General features: G+C 46.3%; 1 protein-coding gene across 8 annotated transcripts in view; it reads left to right on the plus strand.

The window, feature by feature from the left end:
• LOC135201726 (pyrroline-5-carboxylate reductase 3-like) overlaps nucleotides 1-17,500 on the plus strand; it is a 50,095-nt gene that overhangs the window by 28,488 nt on the left and 4,107 nt on the right. For 7 of the 8 annotated variants that reach the window (XM_064230911.1, XM_064230906.1, XM_064230904.1 and 4 more), the window contains 4 exons: nucleotides 290-421; nucleotides 9,660-9,752; nucleotides 10,847-10,998; nucleotides 11,655-11,736. In XM_064230911.1, coding sequence (XP_064086981.1) covers nucleotides 385-421; nucleotides 9,660-9,752; nucleotides 10,847-10,998; nucleotides 11,655-11,736 — 364 coding nt within the window. In that variant the 5' untranslated portion in view covers nucleotides 290-384. The remainder of the gene's footprint in view (nucleotides 1-289; nucleotides 422-9,659; nucleotides 9,753-10,846; nucleotides 10,999-11,654; nucleotides 11,737-17,500) is intronic. The other variant, XM_064230905.1, reaches the window with a different exon arrangement.

Consider the following 17,500-nt stretch of genomic DNA (forward strand, 5'->3'; position numbering starts at 1 on the left):
AGACTGATTGATAGTGTTAATATATTGAAGGAGAGGATAGATGGTATATAAATCTAACTTCCCTACATATATTTCTATTCCATCTCAAATAGAACTGGAGGCAGAAAATTTTGTGTACTAAATTCATATATGCTAGAAGCACCATTTGTTTGAGGGTGTTTTGATTTTATAGCAGTAAGTAAATTATGTTAGGTAGTTACAGTGTTTAAATGTAGCATCATCTTAGAGTTTCTAGTAAATGGTATGTTAAGTAATCCTCCTGCTGCTAATGGGATGTACTACTTTTCAGTTGTGCCAGTTCCCCAAGATGGTGCAGTATCCCCAGCACCTTCAGGAAAAGAGGTCATTATCCCTGCAAGTATTGGCTTCATTGGTGCTGGGAATATGGCTCAGGCTCTCATGAATTCATTCCTTGCCAAAGGTTAGTTGGCTTAATGACCATATGCGAAGTTTTGCGTATTAGATCATAGTATAGTTGAGACCTCAGTTGGCTATTGCATGCTTGTCACAGGTATACTCTTTTGAAAAAGAGTTAGTACAGTAGCTTGGTTACAACAAGCATAAACCCTTAATGGACGGTGTAATAAATCGATATGAAGCATCCCAGGCTGGGAAAACTTTGAGGTCGGCCAATTTAAAAAAAAAAAAAGCACCTCTTTGGGAAGAGGAAGATATGCAAATGGACATGGTGTAAAAAAAAAAATTCAGCAAATTTTTCTTACCTTCCACAAAAAGTTAAAAATGACTATTTACCACCTATTGTGGGGCCTATTTTACAAGACAATCATAAATTTTACAAAGTTATACATGATTCTTCTAATAAATAAAGGGATTTTCAATTTAGCAGTTCTCTGGTATTATAGCAATATTTTACTAGAAATAGTGCTAAAGCAGACACATTTCACGGGAGCGACACGGCTGAGCCCAGAAAATTTGTTTTATTTTGTAAAATTATAATTATAGTTTACATAATATTAAAACAGATAAGAATTAAAATTAGTAATAAATTCTGAGCATCTTTGTTGTAAAATATTTACGTGAAAGTTAAAAACTAAAACCAACAGCAACCCCTTGGTATATTTATGAGCACATTCATAAAAAGACGTCTTGTGAAACAGATGGGCACTACATCCTCCATTGAAGTCAAGATCCCAACTAACTCTCTTGAGCCCCTCGGTGGAATTTAGCCAGTCCAAAAGTTGCCATTAATGAATTTATAGGCTATGGAAGTAATGGGACCTCTTTCCCGCCTGATTCTCTTAAATTGATGGCGCTTAATATTCTTACTCACCATGAATCACTCCATCCACCACCCTAAACCTATTATTGCTACTCATGTGACCATGTCTGTCCATTAAGGGTTAAGGGTGTGGGCCATTGAAACCACCAGTTTTTTCCAGAGTTAGCCTATAATTGCGATGCGAAAAGGTTGGGGTATAAATACTTGAAATTCTCAGAATGGAAAAAAGAAAAAAACAGTAGTGATGTTCTTGCCCTTAGCATTTAAAATAAAACTCAACTTTTGAGTAAAATTAACTGATATGAGTACTACTGGTACATAATTTTGACTATACTGTACTGAAGATAAAATCATTAAATATTGTAGATTACTGAACTGTAGCAGAATTGACATATGATTAACAGCAAAGAAAAAATCCTGGATACTTATACATTCATACGAAAGGGAAAACTTTATTTTTGTACATTCAACTTCCCTGTCAGATATATACTTAGCTATAGACTCCGTCGTCCGCGACAGAAATTCAAATTTCGCGGCACACGCTACAGGTAGGTCAGGTGATCTACCGCCCTGCCGCTGGGTGGCAGGAATAGGAACCATTCCCGTTTTCTAACCAGATTTTCTCTGTCGCGGTGCCAGCAGCATCGTTGTTGGTACCTCCTGACTTGATTTTTGTTTTTCATTGCCATCGATCTTCTGGGCTGTCTTTTTGGTGACGTATTGGATCTTTGGTTTGGCATACGCTTTTGTTAATTGTTTATTGGATTTTGCTTCGAAGAAGTGAATTAGAGTTTTAGGTGAGACTACCGAATGCTTAGGTAGACCCTCACATCTTTTGCAATTAAGGGAAATATTAATATTCATTCACTGATACGTGTAAGAAGTGTGTAAAAACTTGATTGAGGAAAATAAAGACTCTAACTTCCTACTTAAGAAAGTTAGAAAAACATTAGGCTTGAAACACTTCCTTTAGAAGCTTTAGTAAGTCTCGTGCTAACAAGCAGTTAGCGTATTAGCAGCACTAGTAGTTGTTGCATCCTCATCACCTTCTTTCTTCACAGAGACTGCAAATTCATCTGTTGCAAATTTGAAGAAAAAATGGAATGAGCTCAAAATACGAGCTCTGAAAGGTAAGCAAGTGAATATAGTGTTCCCAGTGCAGTGGAGGGTGCGCCTGATCGGCTCTGTCTCGCTCCCAGGCCTAGACCTCTTCCAAGCTCCCAGGCACAGAGGAGAAGGAATGTCGAAAGCCTTACGGAGGTTACGGAGAATCCCCACCGATCAGGCGTCCCCTCGGCAGGATCTGTGGCGACCCAGACTGCCAAGGATCGCCATTGGAAAGGCATCCTATAAGAGTGCTTCTCCTCTTCCGATTCGTCGTCGCATAAGCGTGGATGGAGTTCGGACGATCTATCGCGCCCTACCAAAAGGAGATTGAAAGGCGCCTACTTTGGACTCGAGCCCGGAACGTTTTCCAGAAGACTCGCCATCTGAGAGGAAGAGAGCCAAGAAAGCCTATATATTGCGCCTGCTCTCGGCTCGGAGTCTCCTTCATCATCCAGACCTCCTTCCCCTCGTTCTGATAAGGAGGAGGAAGATACAGCGACTAAGATTCTCCTTAAAATGCGGGAGCAAATCTCGTCTTTAGTAGGATTTTTAAAGAAGGACCCTCCTTGGTGGAAAGACTCTTTCCTTCCGATCAAGAGATCTCGTCCGGAGGACGTTCATGGCTCCAGTAAAGGATCTGCTGAAAAAATTTAGGCGCCAGGCGTCATTTGAGCTAAAAGCGCCAGATTCGGACAGCACTGACTAGAGCGAGTATTGCCCGATACATACAACGTCATCCAGACGCGAGGCGCCAGCAGGGCGCCAGGCACCAGGATCTCCATCTTCATCCGATATCGAGAGAGAAGTTAACCGGGAGTCTTCTCCTTTTTCGCAAGGACAGCCTTCTCGTGACATGGACTCTAGATGTCGCACAGGTGGCCGTCGTCCTTGTCTGGATGGCTCTGATGTTGATAGGAGCGTTTGGCAGGATCAGCCTTCTCCTGACGGGGACGCAAGATGTCGCACAGGCAGCCGTCGCCCTTGTCGGGATGGGCTGGTACTGCGAAAAGCCCTTTACCTTGCGAAAGGATGCGTTTCTCCTTCGGTTGCTCGCTCTTCTCCCAACAGAACGGGAAAAGAACTGGAATATATTTCTGACTCGGAAGCTAATAAGGGTGCGGGTCTCTCGGACTACAAAACCTTAGCAGCTCTTTTACGGCAAGAATTTGGAGATTCTCTGAGTCCTGCCGCCCCTCCTTCTCTTCGTTCATTGTTCACGAGTACGAAGACTTCAAAATCATCCCCCTTCTTGAAGGTGCGCCCATCCATTTCCATGAAGAAAGCGCTACAATCTTTTGGAAATTGGCTCAGCTCCAAAGAAGAATCGGGGAAAACTGTCTTTACCGATTAATTTAGAGTAATAGTCCTTTCAGTTGCCATCCGTAGAGCAATCTTTGGTACGCTTATATGACTTGAATCATACAGTAGAAAAATAACGCAAAGGTAAAATACGTAGAGTATGGTAGTCACTTGAACAGCTAATTCTCTACTACAGTCTTTCCTCGACGAGGAAGAGAGAGAATGAATATTGACTGTCTTCATTCCCTTCGACAAGTGAAAGAGTTAGTATTAGCCGAAGGAGATCCTCAAGTGGGAACCGAGGATCGAAGAGAAAAGCTCAAGATTCCTATGCTATTGGACATAAGACTTCATAGACTTTGTCTAAAAGTTTTTATCCTGGAAGAGCCTATAACAAATGAATGAGAACTCTTCCGAATCCTCGAGCCAAATTTTTTGCTCGATAATGTTAAACCTATTCCTTCATAGAATGGAGTAGCTGGCAACTCAGGAAGAATACTGCGAGACGGCGAACGTAGACTGCTGTCATTGTAGACCAACGCAGTACCAGCTGGTTCTCTGTCATGCACGGTCGGTTACACCTCTCTCTCCTACGGGATTGACTAGCTAACCGTATCTCTCCCCTACAATTCACGGACTTTAGCCTCGGATGGAGGGGAATTGTAGGCAAGCATGAATAAACATTGTCTGCGCTTTAATAAGAAGCTTTCAACAAGAGAGATCTCTGACACCTTTTCAGTGCTGTTTACCGCAATGTAACAGAATTATGGACGGTTCTACCGTGGCATAGCACTATATTATATAATGCTCTCATGCTTATGCAAGCACAGCCATATTAGAGAACGAATCATGCTCAGTGAGACAATGGATGAGTCTGCTGGGGACCATTTCCTCGTGGGAGAAGTTTGTTTCCCTGAATGGACTGCAATTCAGACCTCTACAATTTTTCCTAACAAAAAACAGAAATAACATACGAGAGGTTGCCGGGCAGATGTCCTGGCACATAGTCTAAAAGAATTGCAAGCAACTCGGTAGGCTCTCCAGTTCCTCGATAGAACAAGTTTTTGACTGAGGGGTTCAATAGCCTCTCTGATAACAGGCTCGGTAGAGTCACGGTCCGTTCCTGATTTCGTTCCCCGTACAACTGGACGGTGGTTCGATCCCATGGGGGGACGAAATTATTTTTTAAATCAATTCGGCCGATTCCACAACTCTCTTATATCTCAAGTAGTATCGAGAATCACTCTCTTTGCCCCTGTTCGCGTTAATGAGAGAGAACCTGTGTTGAGCACAGGCACGGAACTTAACGATCCTCAAGGGGTTCGCTGCACGATGCTGCGCATCCGTGCAGATCTTCTCAATCGACGATAGCAACTACTGACGTTTGAGTAATCGTTTGGGAGGAGAGTTGTGGAAACTTTGGAGACGTCTTTTTCATAGATCTCTTCGCAATGTTGAAGACGAAGAGGCTTCCTCTAGACTGCTCCCTTATTCTCGATCCAAGAGCGGTAGTAATAGCAATAGACGCCATTGTTTAGTTTGGAAGGGGAATAATTATTAGTCTTTTTTTTTCCCTATTCAAATTCTTAAGAGATGTATTAAGATAATTGCTGGCGTCAGAGGGAGCGAGGACGACGCTTTTTGCCCCATTTTGGCCTTCGAGAGGCTGGATTCACAGGTCATGTCCTTCCTACAGCACTTTCCAAGGGCCCTTCCCAAGAGTCAGTATACTCTATCAGCATCACTTCGAGAGGTACCTCAAAACCTCTCCACTCTGAGTCTGACTGCGGGCAGGCTGTCGAGAAGTTGACATGAATGAGAAGATTTTTCAAGGCGAATGACAAGTGTCATTGCCAGGGCAAAGAAGTGCTGCCTTTCTTGCAGTGTACGATGAAGAAACTGTCCTCTTCCAATGCCTTTGTGACCTACATTGTTGTTTTCTTCCCTTTCTGGGAGAAGAATCACATTTGGCTATATCTACTATCAAAAGATACAGTAGCAGGCTCTCCGCTGTCTTTACAAGGGGCCTAAAGATAACAGAGGACAAAGACCTTGATGATCTTATACGATCCCTCTAAGCAACCAAGAATAGGACATCACGTACTCCGAGTTGGAATCTCGACGTGGTCCTCAGATCCCTTTTCCGACAAGTTTGAACTTCCTCATCAAGTTTCTTTTAGAATCTTACGAGGAAATCCATTTTTCTCTTGACCCTCACAACTACCAAGAGGACAAGTGAACTTCATGCATTGGATTCGAAGGAGACTCGGCGAATGTTCTTTCCAGCCATTAATTCTGGCAAAGAACTAAAACCCTTCTAACCCTGGCTCAGAGCTTTGAAGTTAAGGGACTTTCCCATTTAGTAAGGAAAAAGATAGAAAGGTCTCTTTGCCCAGTCAGGGCGCTTAAGTTTTTCTTCAGAAGATGAAACAGCTTAAGGGTTGCCTGCAGAGTCTTTGATGTGCGGTGAGGGACCCGAAGCGCTTCCCAGAAGGTGCTCATAGGGATATGAAGAGAGCCAAGAAAGCCCTGGGTTCGCCTGCTTTCGGCTCGGAGTCATCTTCGACTTCCAGATCTCCTTCCCCTCCTTCGGACAAGGACAGGGAAGATTCTGCTACGAAAATCCTCCTTAACATACAGGAGTAAATCTTGTCAGCGACGGAAGTACGCACGAAGGATCCTCCTAGGAGGAATACTCCTCTCTCTCGTCCCATCAAGAGATCCTCTCGTCTACTGGACGTTCCATGCTACAAGTGCCTCTTTTCTACTCCTCGGAAAGCAAGAGGCTCGAGATTTTTTAGTGAACGAGCCTTCTTCCCCCTCCAATCAAAAAGCACCAGCGATACACGAGGTCCGTTACCTGGCGGGAGGCTCCACCTAGGCAAGAGTCGTCGGACAACCTCCAGTTTACTGTCAGACGTCTGTCGCCAGTGGAAAGAGGATCCCTCGGCCAGGCCCCAGACGCGCTCCTGGCGCGAGCCGCTTCTCAGCCGCTCGGCGCCAGCCAACGCGAGTCTCCTTCCAGGCGCGAGACTTAATCAAGTGCGAGGCGCCACCCAGGCTCGTGGCACCATCCAGGCGCGAGGCACCAACCAGGCGCTAGGAGCCAGGCAGGCGCGTGGCGCCACCCAGGCGCGAGGCGCCAGCCAACCGCTATAAGCCAGGCAAGCGCATGAAGCCAGCCAGGCACGAAGCGCCAACTAGGCGAGTAGCGCCAGCGAGGAGCTAGCCAGGCGCGAGGCTCCAGCCAGACGAGACCCATATCAAAGAATGCCCTGGCCTTTGTGAAAAGTGTTATCTTCAAAGTACACGATAAGTGCCTTGATGATTCCTTCAAACAGCTGAGAATTAAAGCGCATGAAGTGCGAGCCGTTGCAAATGCTCTTTCTTTCCATAAGAATATGTCAATAAAGGACATTTTAGCTGTCACATACTGGAGATGCAACTCTGTGTTGACTTCCCATTACCCGAAGGATGTCAAAATAACCTACGAGAGATCCTTCTCTCTTGGTTTATACGTGTCTGCGGATACGTTGCTGGGATAGGGAGCCGATACTGATCCTTAATTAGTGAGTTAAATTTTATTTAACGTAGAGTTTTTTAGGGTGGTTTGAAAGGAGTTTTGGGGATAACTCTTTTCAATCTCAGTACTATCCCTCGTGTTAGGATCAGGTGATCGGGATCGGTTTCGTGCTCCCTGATTATTCCATTAGGCAAGGTGTTTTGTCATGTAAGTGGAATAGTACCCATTGACAAAAATCCTCAGGCTCTGTCGAGTAAGCGGATAAGACCCCATTGACAGACCCACAAGAACTCTTAGCATGAGGTCACTACCTCGCTGAGGCTCTTGAGGCGAAGCAGACTCCTAGGCAGTAGCCATGAAGTCTTCCGCCTAAACAAGTAATAACCAAGGTTTTATTATTACCTACAACATATGTTGTTTACCTGTCTATTTCAGTAGCTAGCTGTCTCTTACCCTCCACCAATGGTGTGAATCAGCCAAGTATATATCTGACAGGGAAGTTGAATGTACAAAAATGATATTGTTATGATACAATAAAGTTTTGTACATACTTACCTGGCAGATATATATGATTAATGGCCCACCCAGCCTCCCCTCAGGAGACAGGTGGAAGAGAAAATCTGATTAGAAAACGGGAATGGTTCCTATTCCTGCCACCCAGTGGCAGGGCGGTAGATCACCTGACCTACCTGTAGCGTGTGCCGCGAAATTCGAATTTCTGTCGGGGACGACGGGAGTCTATAGCTAAGTATATATCTGCCAGGTAAGTATGTACAAAACTTTATTGTATCATAACTATCATTTTTCCAATATTTATATGTATGTATATATATGTACAGTGGTACCTCGACATACGAAATTAATCCGTTCCGAGGCGGCCTTCGTAACCTGAGCTTTTCGTATCTTGAACTGCATTTTACATGTAAATTGCCTAATTTGTTCCAAGCCCTGCAAAAACACCCCTGTAAATTTTATAATAAAGCTAAATTGACCAATAAACAATGAAATAACAATTTGGGCCATTCAATACCTAACTTAATATGTACTACTAATATGTACTACATAGCACCTGTAAATAAAGTGTATTAGTGTACATGGTATACAAGAAGTATTGTACGTACATAAGTACGTATGTAGTAAAATGTGGAACCTTACCTTTCGAGTGAGGCTATCTCCGAAAGTGGCGACTGAGGAGGAGGACAAACGGCAGAAAACTTCTTAGTACGTACACTTAACTTTACGAAACACATTAAAAAATGTCAGGAAACATAGACTAAACTTTACAAAACACATTAACAAATGGCACAAAACTGTAACACTTAACTTTACAAAAAACTTAAAATTAAATTTTTTGTCTTTTTTTTTTATTTTTACATTTTTTTTTTTCACATTTTTATACTTTACGTTTTTTTTACAAAATTTCAATTTCTTCACCACCGAATGGATACCAGTCCGTTTACGGAATTTATCAAACCACCCCCGAGAAGCCTTGAAGTCTGGGGTTGCCGTCGATGTCCCTTCTCCTCCGTCGTCTTCGGCCTGGGCAATCAAATCGTCGAAAATAGCGCTGGCCTTCTGGCAGATTGCCATTTTGGTTATTGTATCGCCAGCGATTTCTTTGTCCTCAATCCATAGAAGCAGCAGCCTCTCCATTTCATCATGCACGTTACTCCTCTTGTTGGACAAAACAGTTACGCCCTTGGAAGGTGTAGCTGCTTTGATGGCTTCCTTCTGCTTAAGGATGGTGCCTATCGTCGGCGTATTTTGGCCGTATTTCTTAGCGATCACACTCAACCGCATGCCAGCTTCATTCTTCTTGATAATCTCCATTTTTGTGTGCATAGAAAGCATCCTCTTCTTTCCGTGAACTTCAGCAACTTTCTTGGGACCCATGACTATACTGTACGTAATTAAGTTATGTAGTATACTAATTAAGTTCTCACACAACACGATAAAGTAATACAACGAAATCACTAACATGAATTTACGTTAAACGAAATCGTATATGTGAACGAACGAATGCCGCATGCGTACAATAACGCTGGTGCGAAGCAATGGCTGAAGAAGAACGCCTTTATATAGAGCACGATGGGAGAGATGCTGATCTTATGGCAGTGACTAGCATCAGGAACCAATGGAAGAGCAGGAGGATGGTGGCAAGTCTACTTGGTGGCGCGCGAGTTTTAAAATTGTTATCGGTGGTCCGGGCAAATCTCGGGACTTTACAGCAACAACCTTTCGTAACCTGAACTATTTTCGTATGTAGAGCCCCCCAAAATTTTCGTATTTGCTTTCGTAACTTGAATTTTTCGTAAGTTGAGACTTTCGTATGTCGAGGTACCACTATATAAATTGTTAAACCTGTACAGTACAGTAATTTATAGTGAATTTGCCATTTGTTGTAAAAATAATCTAATTCATTTCTGAATTTGCAATATTTTTATTTGAAAAAAAAATTGTATTGTGAAATACACATGTATGTTATTCCAGGATTAGTAGAACCACACTTGCTAATGGCAAGTGCCCCATCAAATCGGAATTTGGAAAAATTACCGTCAGGGATGCGGACTACAAATGATAACAGTAAGTATAGATATTTGATTGACCATGTTTTGCAGTGTTCGTAATGATTTATATATAGGCAGTCCCCGGTTTTCGGCGGGGGTTTCCTTCTCAGCAGGGTGCTCATAAGCGAAAATCGCCATTAACTGGAGCTTAGCGATTCATGACACTGATAACCGGTTAATGGCGCCTCTGTCAGGTATTTAATGGCGCCATAACTCTATTATCAGCACCTTCTGGCGGCGATAACCGAAAACTTGGCCCGTTATGGTCCCATAAATCACTGATTTTGAGCCATAAAACCCGATCGCCATTAACCGAGTCCGCCGATAACCAGGGACTGTCTCTATCTGAATTTTTGGCTTATTTAATCGGATGTATATCTAAAATAGTCAGTTGTCTGTAAAATACCAAAATATTTTAATTAGCCTTTGATACATGTTAGAGATTCATCTCCAGAGATTTTGATTTATGATATGGTGGTGTTATTACATTTCATATCTATAGGCTTTAGCTGTGTATATGGAGAAAATAAGGACATAATATATTTAGGTTTCAAGTTAGTAAGTACCAGGCAGAAAATATATTTTAGATAAAGCTGGTAAAAGAAATGGATTGGGACTGATTGTTAACCGTATGAGTAAACAATGAGTTGTAGTTAATGGTCTCCTTACCCTGTGCAGTTAATGGTCCCCTTGGCCCTATCACAATGTTTTTCATGACAGGATTATTTGTTATCTTCGTTCCAGTATTATTTATTGATGGTGATACTTTGAAACGACTGACATAGTCTTCATAAAGTTTCTGAAGGAATCTTGATGTTTTAAATTCATTAGGTTAGGCATGTTTATAGGAACATTGTATGTGAAGCAATATTTAAGAACTAAGATTAACCTTTTAGGTGGAGATTGAGAATTATTATATGTAGCTTGAATGTGTTGTGGAGGTGAGAGAAATGCATATAATTGCATACAAAACCCATGTTGATTAGCAGTAATAATAATAAAACAACTGATTCTTTCCCTATTTAATTCTCGGACGTCACTATATTGCATATACTATGTAAGAATACATTTCATTAAGGAACCGTATACAAATAATAATTTCTTCTGAAGACAGATTAGTGAAAGAGTGTGACATCATTTTCCTTTGTGTCAAACCACACCTACTGACGGAAATGATTGAAGGACTAGATCCTCTAGAAAGGGACCATAGTCCACTGTTCATCTCTGTAGTCACTGGATTTGACATTTGCACCCTGGAGCAGGTAAGAGTTTTGTGAAAGAAGCTTAAAAAAAAAAAAAAAATAAAGATAGGGAGGGTTGACTTGAAAATGATTCCTTATGAATTAGTCTGGACTGTAGTGATAACTTGCCTCAGGAACATTCCCAGAAGTTCTGTTTACTTTGCCTCACAATCACAAGACACAGAAGTTGGTTTCGTATCTTGCGACTCAACAGTTGTTTGCTTACACTATCACCCGTTTCTATTATTTGCCTTATATTTCTCTCTTAATTACCCATAATGTTACATATAAAGTTCTGTATGGACTCCAGGAAGGTAAAATTTGTGAGTTTGCAAATAATTAAATTGAACAGTCACTTTGAAGGAGCATCTCTCTCTCTCTCTCTCTCTCTCTCTCTCTCTCTCTCTCTCTCTCTCTCTCTCTCTCTCTCTCTCTCTCTCTCTCTCTCTCAGTGCTTGGCCTAAATTCTATATTCAATCAAGCTCTCTCCTTCGTTTATATTTGTTCTTACTATTGTCTTGTATGATGATTATATTGTCAAAGTTCATGGAAACGTACATAGAAAATGCCAGCATAGATCGCGAGTTGGAAATATAACAAAAAGTGGCTTTGTTAAAAATACAGTGAATAAATTATTTTATAATTAGGGCTAATTTTTAATAATTTTTATTTTCTAGTTACTGGGTTCCCTCATTGATGCCCCACGTGTTGTGCGTACTATGCCCAACACTCCATGCATGGTTGGTCAAGGCTGTTGTGGTAAGTGTTTAAATTTTTCCAGTTATGTAGGTGAAGATTTTGTTTATTCACGTAATGTGGGAAAATGCATAGAATATTGCTTAAGGTTTTTTGGTATCATCTGTAATTAAAATCAGACTTAGCTGTAGAAGTCTGTAAATTAATTAGATTTGTAGTAAGTCTTGCATTTTTAGGGTTTTTTCCATTTTTAGTTGTCGATAATTTTACGATGGAGAAAGGGTGACTGGAAGTTTTTTTTTTTTTCTGGATAAGTCTTCCAAGATCATTTTTATTTTTTATTTATTTATTTTTTATTTGTTCTGACACGGCAAACAAACCTTCGGTCCTTTTACAATAGGAAGGTTACTAGCGGCAGCTGGATAGGTTGTAATCTTTCGAACAAGGGGTTCGGTAGTTAACTGCTTGTCCGACTGGCGCGCGCGCGCGACTGGGAGGTAAACAATCACTTTTGCTTTCGGCCTCACAGCGAGTGGACGTGTGTTATGCGCTCTCTGCCCGCTTCATCGTCGTTTGCTTTCTTTTTTGTATGGTTGTGTTTCTCTTTGTGGTTGCAAGATTTATTGTAAGTACAATCTTTTCCCTTTTTGTTTCTTTATTGAATTGGAACTTAATTGATCGATCATGGATTCTCCGCGCCCTACTATCGCCGGTTGTGGTTGCAAGATTTATTGTAAGTACAATCTTTTCCCTTTTTGTTTCTTTATTGAATTGGAACTTAATTGATTGATCATGAATTCTCCGCGCCCTACTATCATCCGGCGACTGTGCCCGGGAACTGAGGGGCGTAAGTGTGGTAAGTTCCGCTCATTCCCTGAGATCGATCCCCATGTATTGTGCGCTCGGTGTCGGGGGCGTGAGTGTACCCGCGCCGAGCCTTGTGATGTATGTGTTTCTTGGTCGGAGGCGCAGTGGGGCTTGTACGAGGGTAGGAAGAAGCGAAGTCTGGCAAAGGAGTCGTCGGAGAGTTCTCCCGCGACTCCTTTGGTTATGGACACTTCATCTTCTTTCCTGCCCCCGGCTCAGCTCCCACGGTTGGCGCCTTCCCCTGCGGGGGGGGTTTCCAGGTCCTTCTCACCCGATCTTTCGAGTGTGGAGGAGGGCACTAGGTACCCTGACGTGGAGTTGTATTCTGGGTCCTCTATCCGTTCGTCTACACCGCGCGGACGGGTAGAGGCCCTTCTAACCACCCGACCTTTGCTTCCCCAGGTGCTGCTGCTGCGAGGGACGACCTTGGACAGATGTGGGCATCGTTGGGCTTGCAGGGCGTGCCGAGTGTCCAGGGGCTGCTCTACCATCTGGCTGGCTCTGTTGCGGTCACGCATGCCACAGTGACCACCACTACCACTACGTTGTCAACCCCAGGCTATGCTGCTCCTCCTCATCTGGTGTATTCCCCGCATGCGGTGTCTGTAACACCAACTTCATTGGTGCAGGGGCCGATCGCCGTGCCACGGGGGAGTGTGATGCCACCGCCACCCGGGTTTGCCGTGCTGCCGAAACCAGACTTCGTGTGTCCGAAGAGCTCGCCCCTGGACCTCCTGCCGATGCCAAGGATGTCAGTGACGCTGGTCCGTCCTCCTGGCTTGACTGTACCACCTGCCGTACCTGCCCAGCCGCTGACGAGTGATGAGATGTTGCCGACCACTGCTGCCGTTTCTGTACCTGCCGTTCCTGCCGTGACTGTTCCTGCTGTTCCCGTGATGCCTGCACCTGCTGATGTCGTTCCTGTTCGTGGCGCCGCTGCTCCCGATGTCGGTCTGTCTGGACAGGTGCGTCCGGGCCCTGTTGCTTCGGCAACAGCAGCCCCGGCTCTGCCCTGGATGGCTGACTTGACATCGGTCCTGAGGAAGCTGACGAAGAGGAAGAGGAGGAAGGTGTCGTCGTCTGCCGCCTCTCCCCCTTCGTCTTCTAAGGCTTCAAAGCCTAAGAAGAGGAAGGTTGCCTCCTCCCCCCTAAGAAGTCTCCTTCGGGAGCTTCTAAGGGCCCGTCTCGCTCCGGCGAGACGGGGGTTTCTTCCGCTGGTCCTCCTGCTCCTTCGGGAGCGGGGCCCGTCTCTTCTTCCGCAAGGAAAAAGACTACAGGGACCAGAGGGGTGTCGGCTAACACCGGCACTTCCTCACCTGGTGTCAGAGGCTCTGCCACTGCATCAGGTTCCGTCTCGGCCTCTCGTTCGCGAGAAGTACCGAGTGTACGGTCGCCTGCCAGCGACCGTGCAGCCAGGAACCAGACGTCTGAGCTCGCTCAGCGTCAGGTTCACGGCACGGAGTGGAAGACTGGTGACAGCCGCTCACGCGACTCTCACCAGACCAGCTCTCGCTCTCGAGCTAAGACGGTAGCCTTGTCGAAGCCCTGTGGAAAGACTCTGTCTTCTTCGTCTTCTGCCAAGGGGGGCCATAACCAGCCCTCCTCCCAGCCTTTCTTCTCGCGAGGAGGGTCAGGGAAGAAGTCGAAGAAAGGGGGGAAACGCTAGGGACGGCGTTCCCCCCTCACCTGCTGCTGGAAGTGGGCGGGTCCCTGGCCAGCCATTGGGCAACTTGGCAGCGCTACGGCGCTGAGACCTGGATAGTAGATGTCCTTCGGGAGGGATATCTATTACCCTTCGAATCTCGGCCACCCCTCACCTCCAACCCGGTCCAACAGCAATCGTACGTTCCAGGCTCTTCGAAAGACGTAGCATTAAGACAGGAGATCCAGACCATGCTTAGCAAACGAGCTGTAGAGATTGTTACGGATCAGTCACCGGGCTTCTACAGTCTTCTTTTCCTGGTGGAAAAGTCTACGGGGGGCTGGCGCCCGGTGATAGATCTCTCTCCCCTGAACCGGTTCGTTCGCCAGACCCGGTTTACGATGGAGACGGCACGCTCCGTGCTCGACTCCATCAGGGAGAACGATTTCATGCTTTCAGTGGACCTGAAGGATGCGTATTTCCAAATACCCATCCATGAGTCGTCCAGAAAGTACCTCCGTTTCATCCTCGACGGGACGGTGTACCAATTCAGGGCACTTTGCTTCGGTCTCTCAACCGCCCCACAGGTGTTCACGCGAGTGTTCACTCTGGTGTCTGCTTGGGCCCATTCGCACGGGAGACGTCTGATGAGGTGTCTCGACGATTGGTTAGTCCTGGCGAGCTCCCGCTCGCAGTTGCTGCAGGACAGGGATCGGCTACTCGAGTTCTGTCGCAATCTGGGGATCGTGGTGAACTTCGAGAAGTCCGATCTCGAACCCAAGCAGAGGATGAAGTACCTGGGTATGCTGATCGACACGGTAGCAGGGCGAGTCTTCCCCGCAGACTCGCGGATCAGCAGATTCAGGGAGGCAGCCAACCAGTTCCTGTCTCTGCAGGAACAGGCAGCTCAGCGATGGCAAGTCGTGATTGGACACCTGTCGTCACTCAAGAAGTTAGTCCCTCACGGGCGTCTTCACCTGCGGTCTCTTCAGTGGAGACTAAAGGAGAGTTGGTCGCAGGCAACGTATCCCCCAAGCTTTCCAGTGTCACTGACACCGGAGGTGAGGCAGGACCTAGCCTGGTGGCTGGACGACAGGAACCTCTTAAAGGGAGTGCCTCTACGCACTCCCCCCCCGGAGATGCAGCTGTTCTCAGACGCATCGACCGAGGGGTGGGGCGCACACCTGGAGGAGTTGCTGACTTCAGGAGTGTGGGACGAGCACGACAAGCACCTTCACATCAATGTACTGGAACTCAAGGCAGCGTTTCTCGCGCTCCAAGAGTTCCAGGACCGCTTGATGGGACACTCAGGGGTGTTGATGTGCGACAACACCACGGTGGTGGCTTACGTCAATAAACAGGGGGGCCTAGTGTCTCTCCCGTTGTACCAGTTGACTCGGCAGGTGCACGAGTGGGCCGAGGCTCACTCAATAGAGCTGTCGGCACGCTACATTCCAGGGAAGAGGAATGTAGTAGCGGACAAACTCGGCCGTCGGGATCAGGTGATAGGGACCAAATGGTCTCTACACCAGGACGTGGCGGAAAGGCTCTTCGACTGTGGGGGCGACCGGTCGTGGATCTGTTCGCCACCCAGCACAACAGAAAACTTCAGGCTTTCTTTTTAGCCGTGCCGTACCCATGGGCAACTGCAGAGGACGCTCTTCAACATCCGTGGGACAACCTCTTCGAGTGCGCCTTTCCCCCGTTCAGCCTGATTCGCAAGGTGATCAGTCGAGTACTGGTCACCCCGAATCTCAGGACGATCCGGGTGGCTCCCAAATGGCCCCAGGCCATTTGGTATCCGGACCTGCTGGCTCTTCTCGCAGGAGAACCGAGAGAGCTTCCCCCTTGGCACAACCTTCTCGTCCAGCCACACGTAGAGCGGTACCATCAAACAGTCCAGTCCCTTCGACTTCACGGCTGGCTGTTATCCACCAACTCTTGCGAACGAGAAGCTTTTCTCGTAGCGCAGCAACAGAGATGGCTGGAAACGTCCGTCAGTCCTCTGCAGCTGTGTACCAGGGGAAGTGGGCCGTCTTCTGTGGTTGGTGTCGTAGACGGGGTATATCTCCTCTCAGAGCCACTTTTCAGCAGGTAGTGGATTTCCTCGTTTTTCTTCGCCGAGAGAAGCTCCTCTCAGTCCCCACAGTCAAAGGATATAGAGCCGCCCTGGCACTAGTCCTGAAACTGAGGGGATTGGATATCTCGAACTCGTTCGAGATCTCGTTGCTTATGAGGAGCTTCGAAAGGTCTTGCCTACCCAGGGAACTCAGGCCCCCTGCGTGGGACGTGACTCTCGTCCTTAGGAGTTTGACTCGAAGACCTTTCGAGCCACTCCGAGAGTCGTCAGACAGGGATCTGACCCTCAAGACCCTCTTCTTGCTGGCCCTGGCATCGGCAAAGAGAGTAGGGGATTCATGGTCTTTCCTTCGATGTACGACACTCCAGGGGATGGGGATCTGTGACGCTCGATTTCGTCCCGAACTTCGTTGCGAAGACTCAGAAACCGTCGGTCCCTGACGACAGGTTCGAGTCTTTCACGATCCCTTCCCTAATGGACTTCACCGATAAATATGCGGATGAGATGCTGCTTTGTCCTGTGAGGGCGCTACGGCGCTATCTGAATAGAACTCGACACCTCAGGCCTGAGTGTCGACGCCTCTTCGTTAGCACCGGGGTAACCAAGAAATAAGTATCCAAGAAAACACTTTCTTTCTGGCTGCGTGAGGTCATCAGGAGGGCGTATGAGGCTGATGGTAGTGACGACATCCGTACGCCCCGTCCGAGAGCCCACGAAGTCAGGAGTATTGGCCCGTCATTGGCGTTTCGTAAGAACTTCTCCGTGGCGCAGGTCCTGAAGGCAGGTGTCTGGGCCAACCAGACTACCTTCACCTCCATCTACCTTCGGGATATTGCCCACAGGTCCTTGGATACTTTTTCCCTGGGACCCGTGGTGGCTGCTCAACAAGTGTAGCTAACCCAGACCCTCGCGGGCTGAACAGCATCGAGTCCTGGTGTGACTGTGCGAATGGATGTGAGAATGAGTGAGTGACTGGCTTCTCTTCCCATCTTTTCCTTCTCCTCTACCTGTGGGCAGAGGGTCACGGTCGTCACTACGCTGGATGAGGACAAGATGCAGGTGAGCTATATGACAGAGCCCCATCCTATCCCTTTCACTAGGGATAGGAGCAGAATATCCACCACTTCCTCCTACAAGGGGGGGGAAGTGGATGCCAACAAGAGACAAACCCATGACTTTATATTTGCTCCTGTAGAGGAACAAGTTCTTACATTGCTGGTACGAAGAGACACGCTTGC

This window comes from Macrobrachium nipponense, chromosome 28 (genome assembly GCF_015104395.2).
Source record: "Macrobrachium nipponense isolate FS-2020 chromosome 28, ASM1510439v2, whole genome shotgun sequence".
In the NCBI taxonomy this organism is placed as follows: domain Eukaryota; kingdom Metazoa; phylum Arthropoda; class Malacostraca; order Decapoda; family Palaemonidae; genus Macrobrachium; species Macrobrachium nipponense.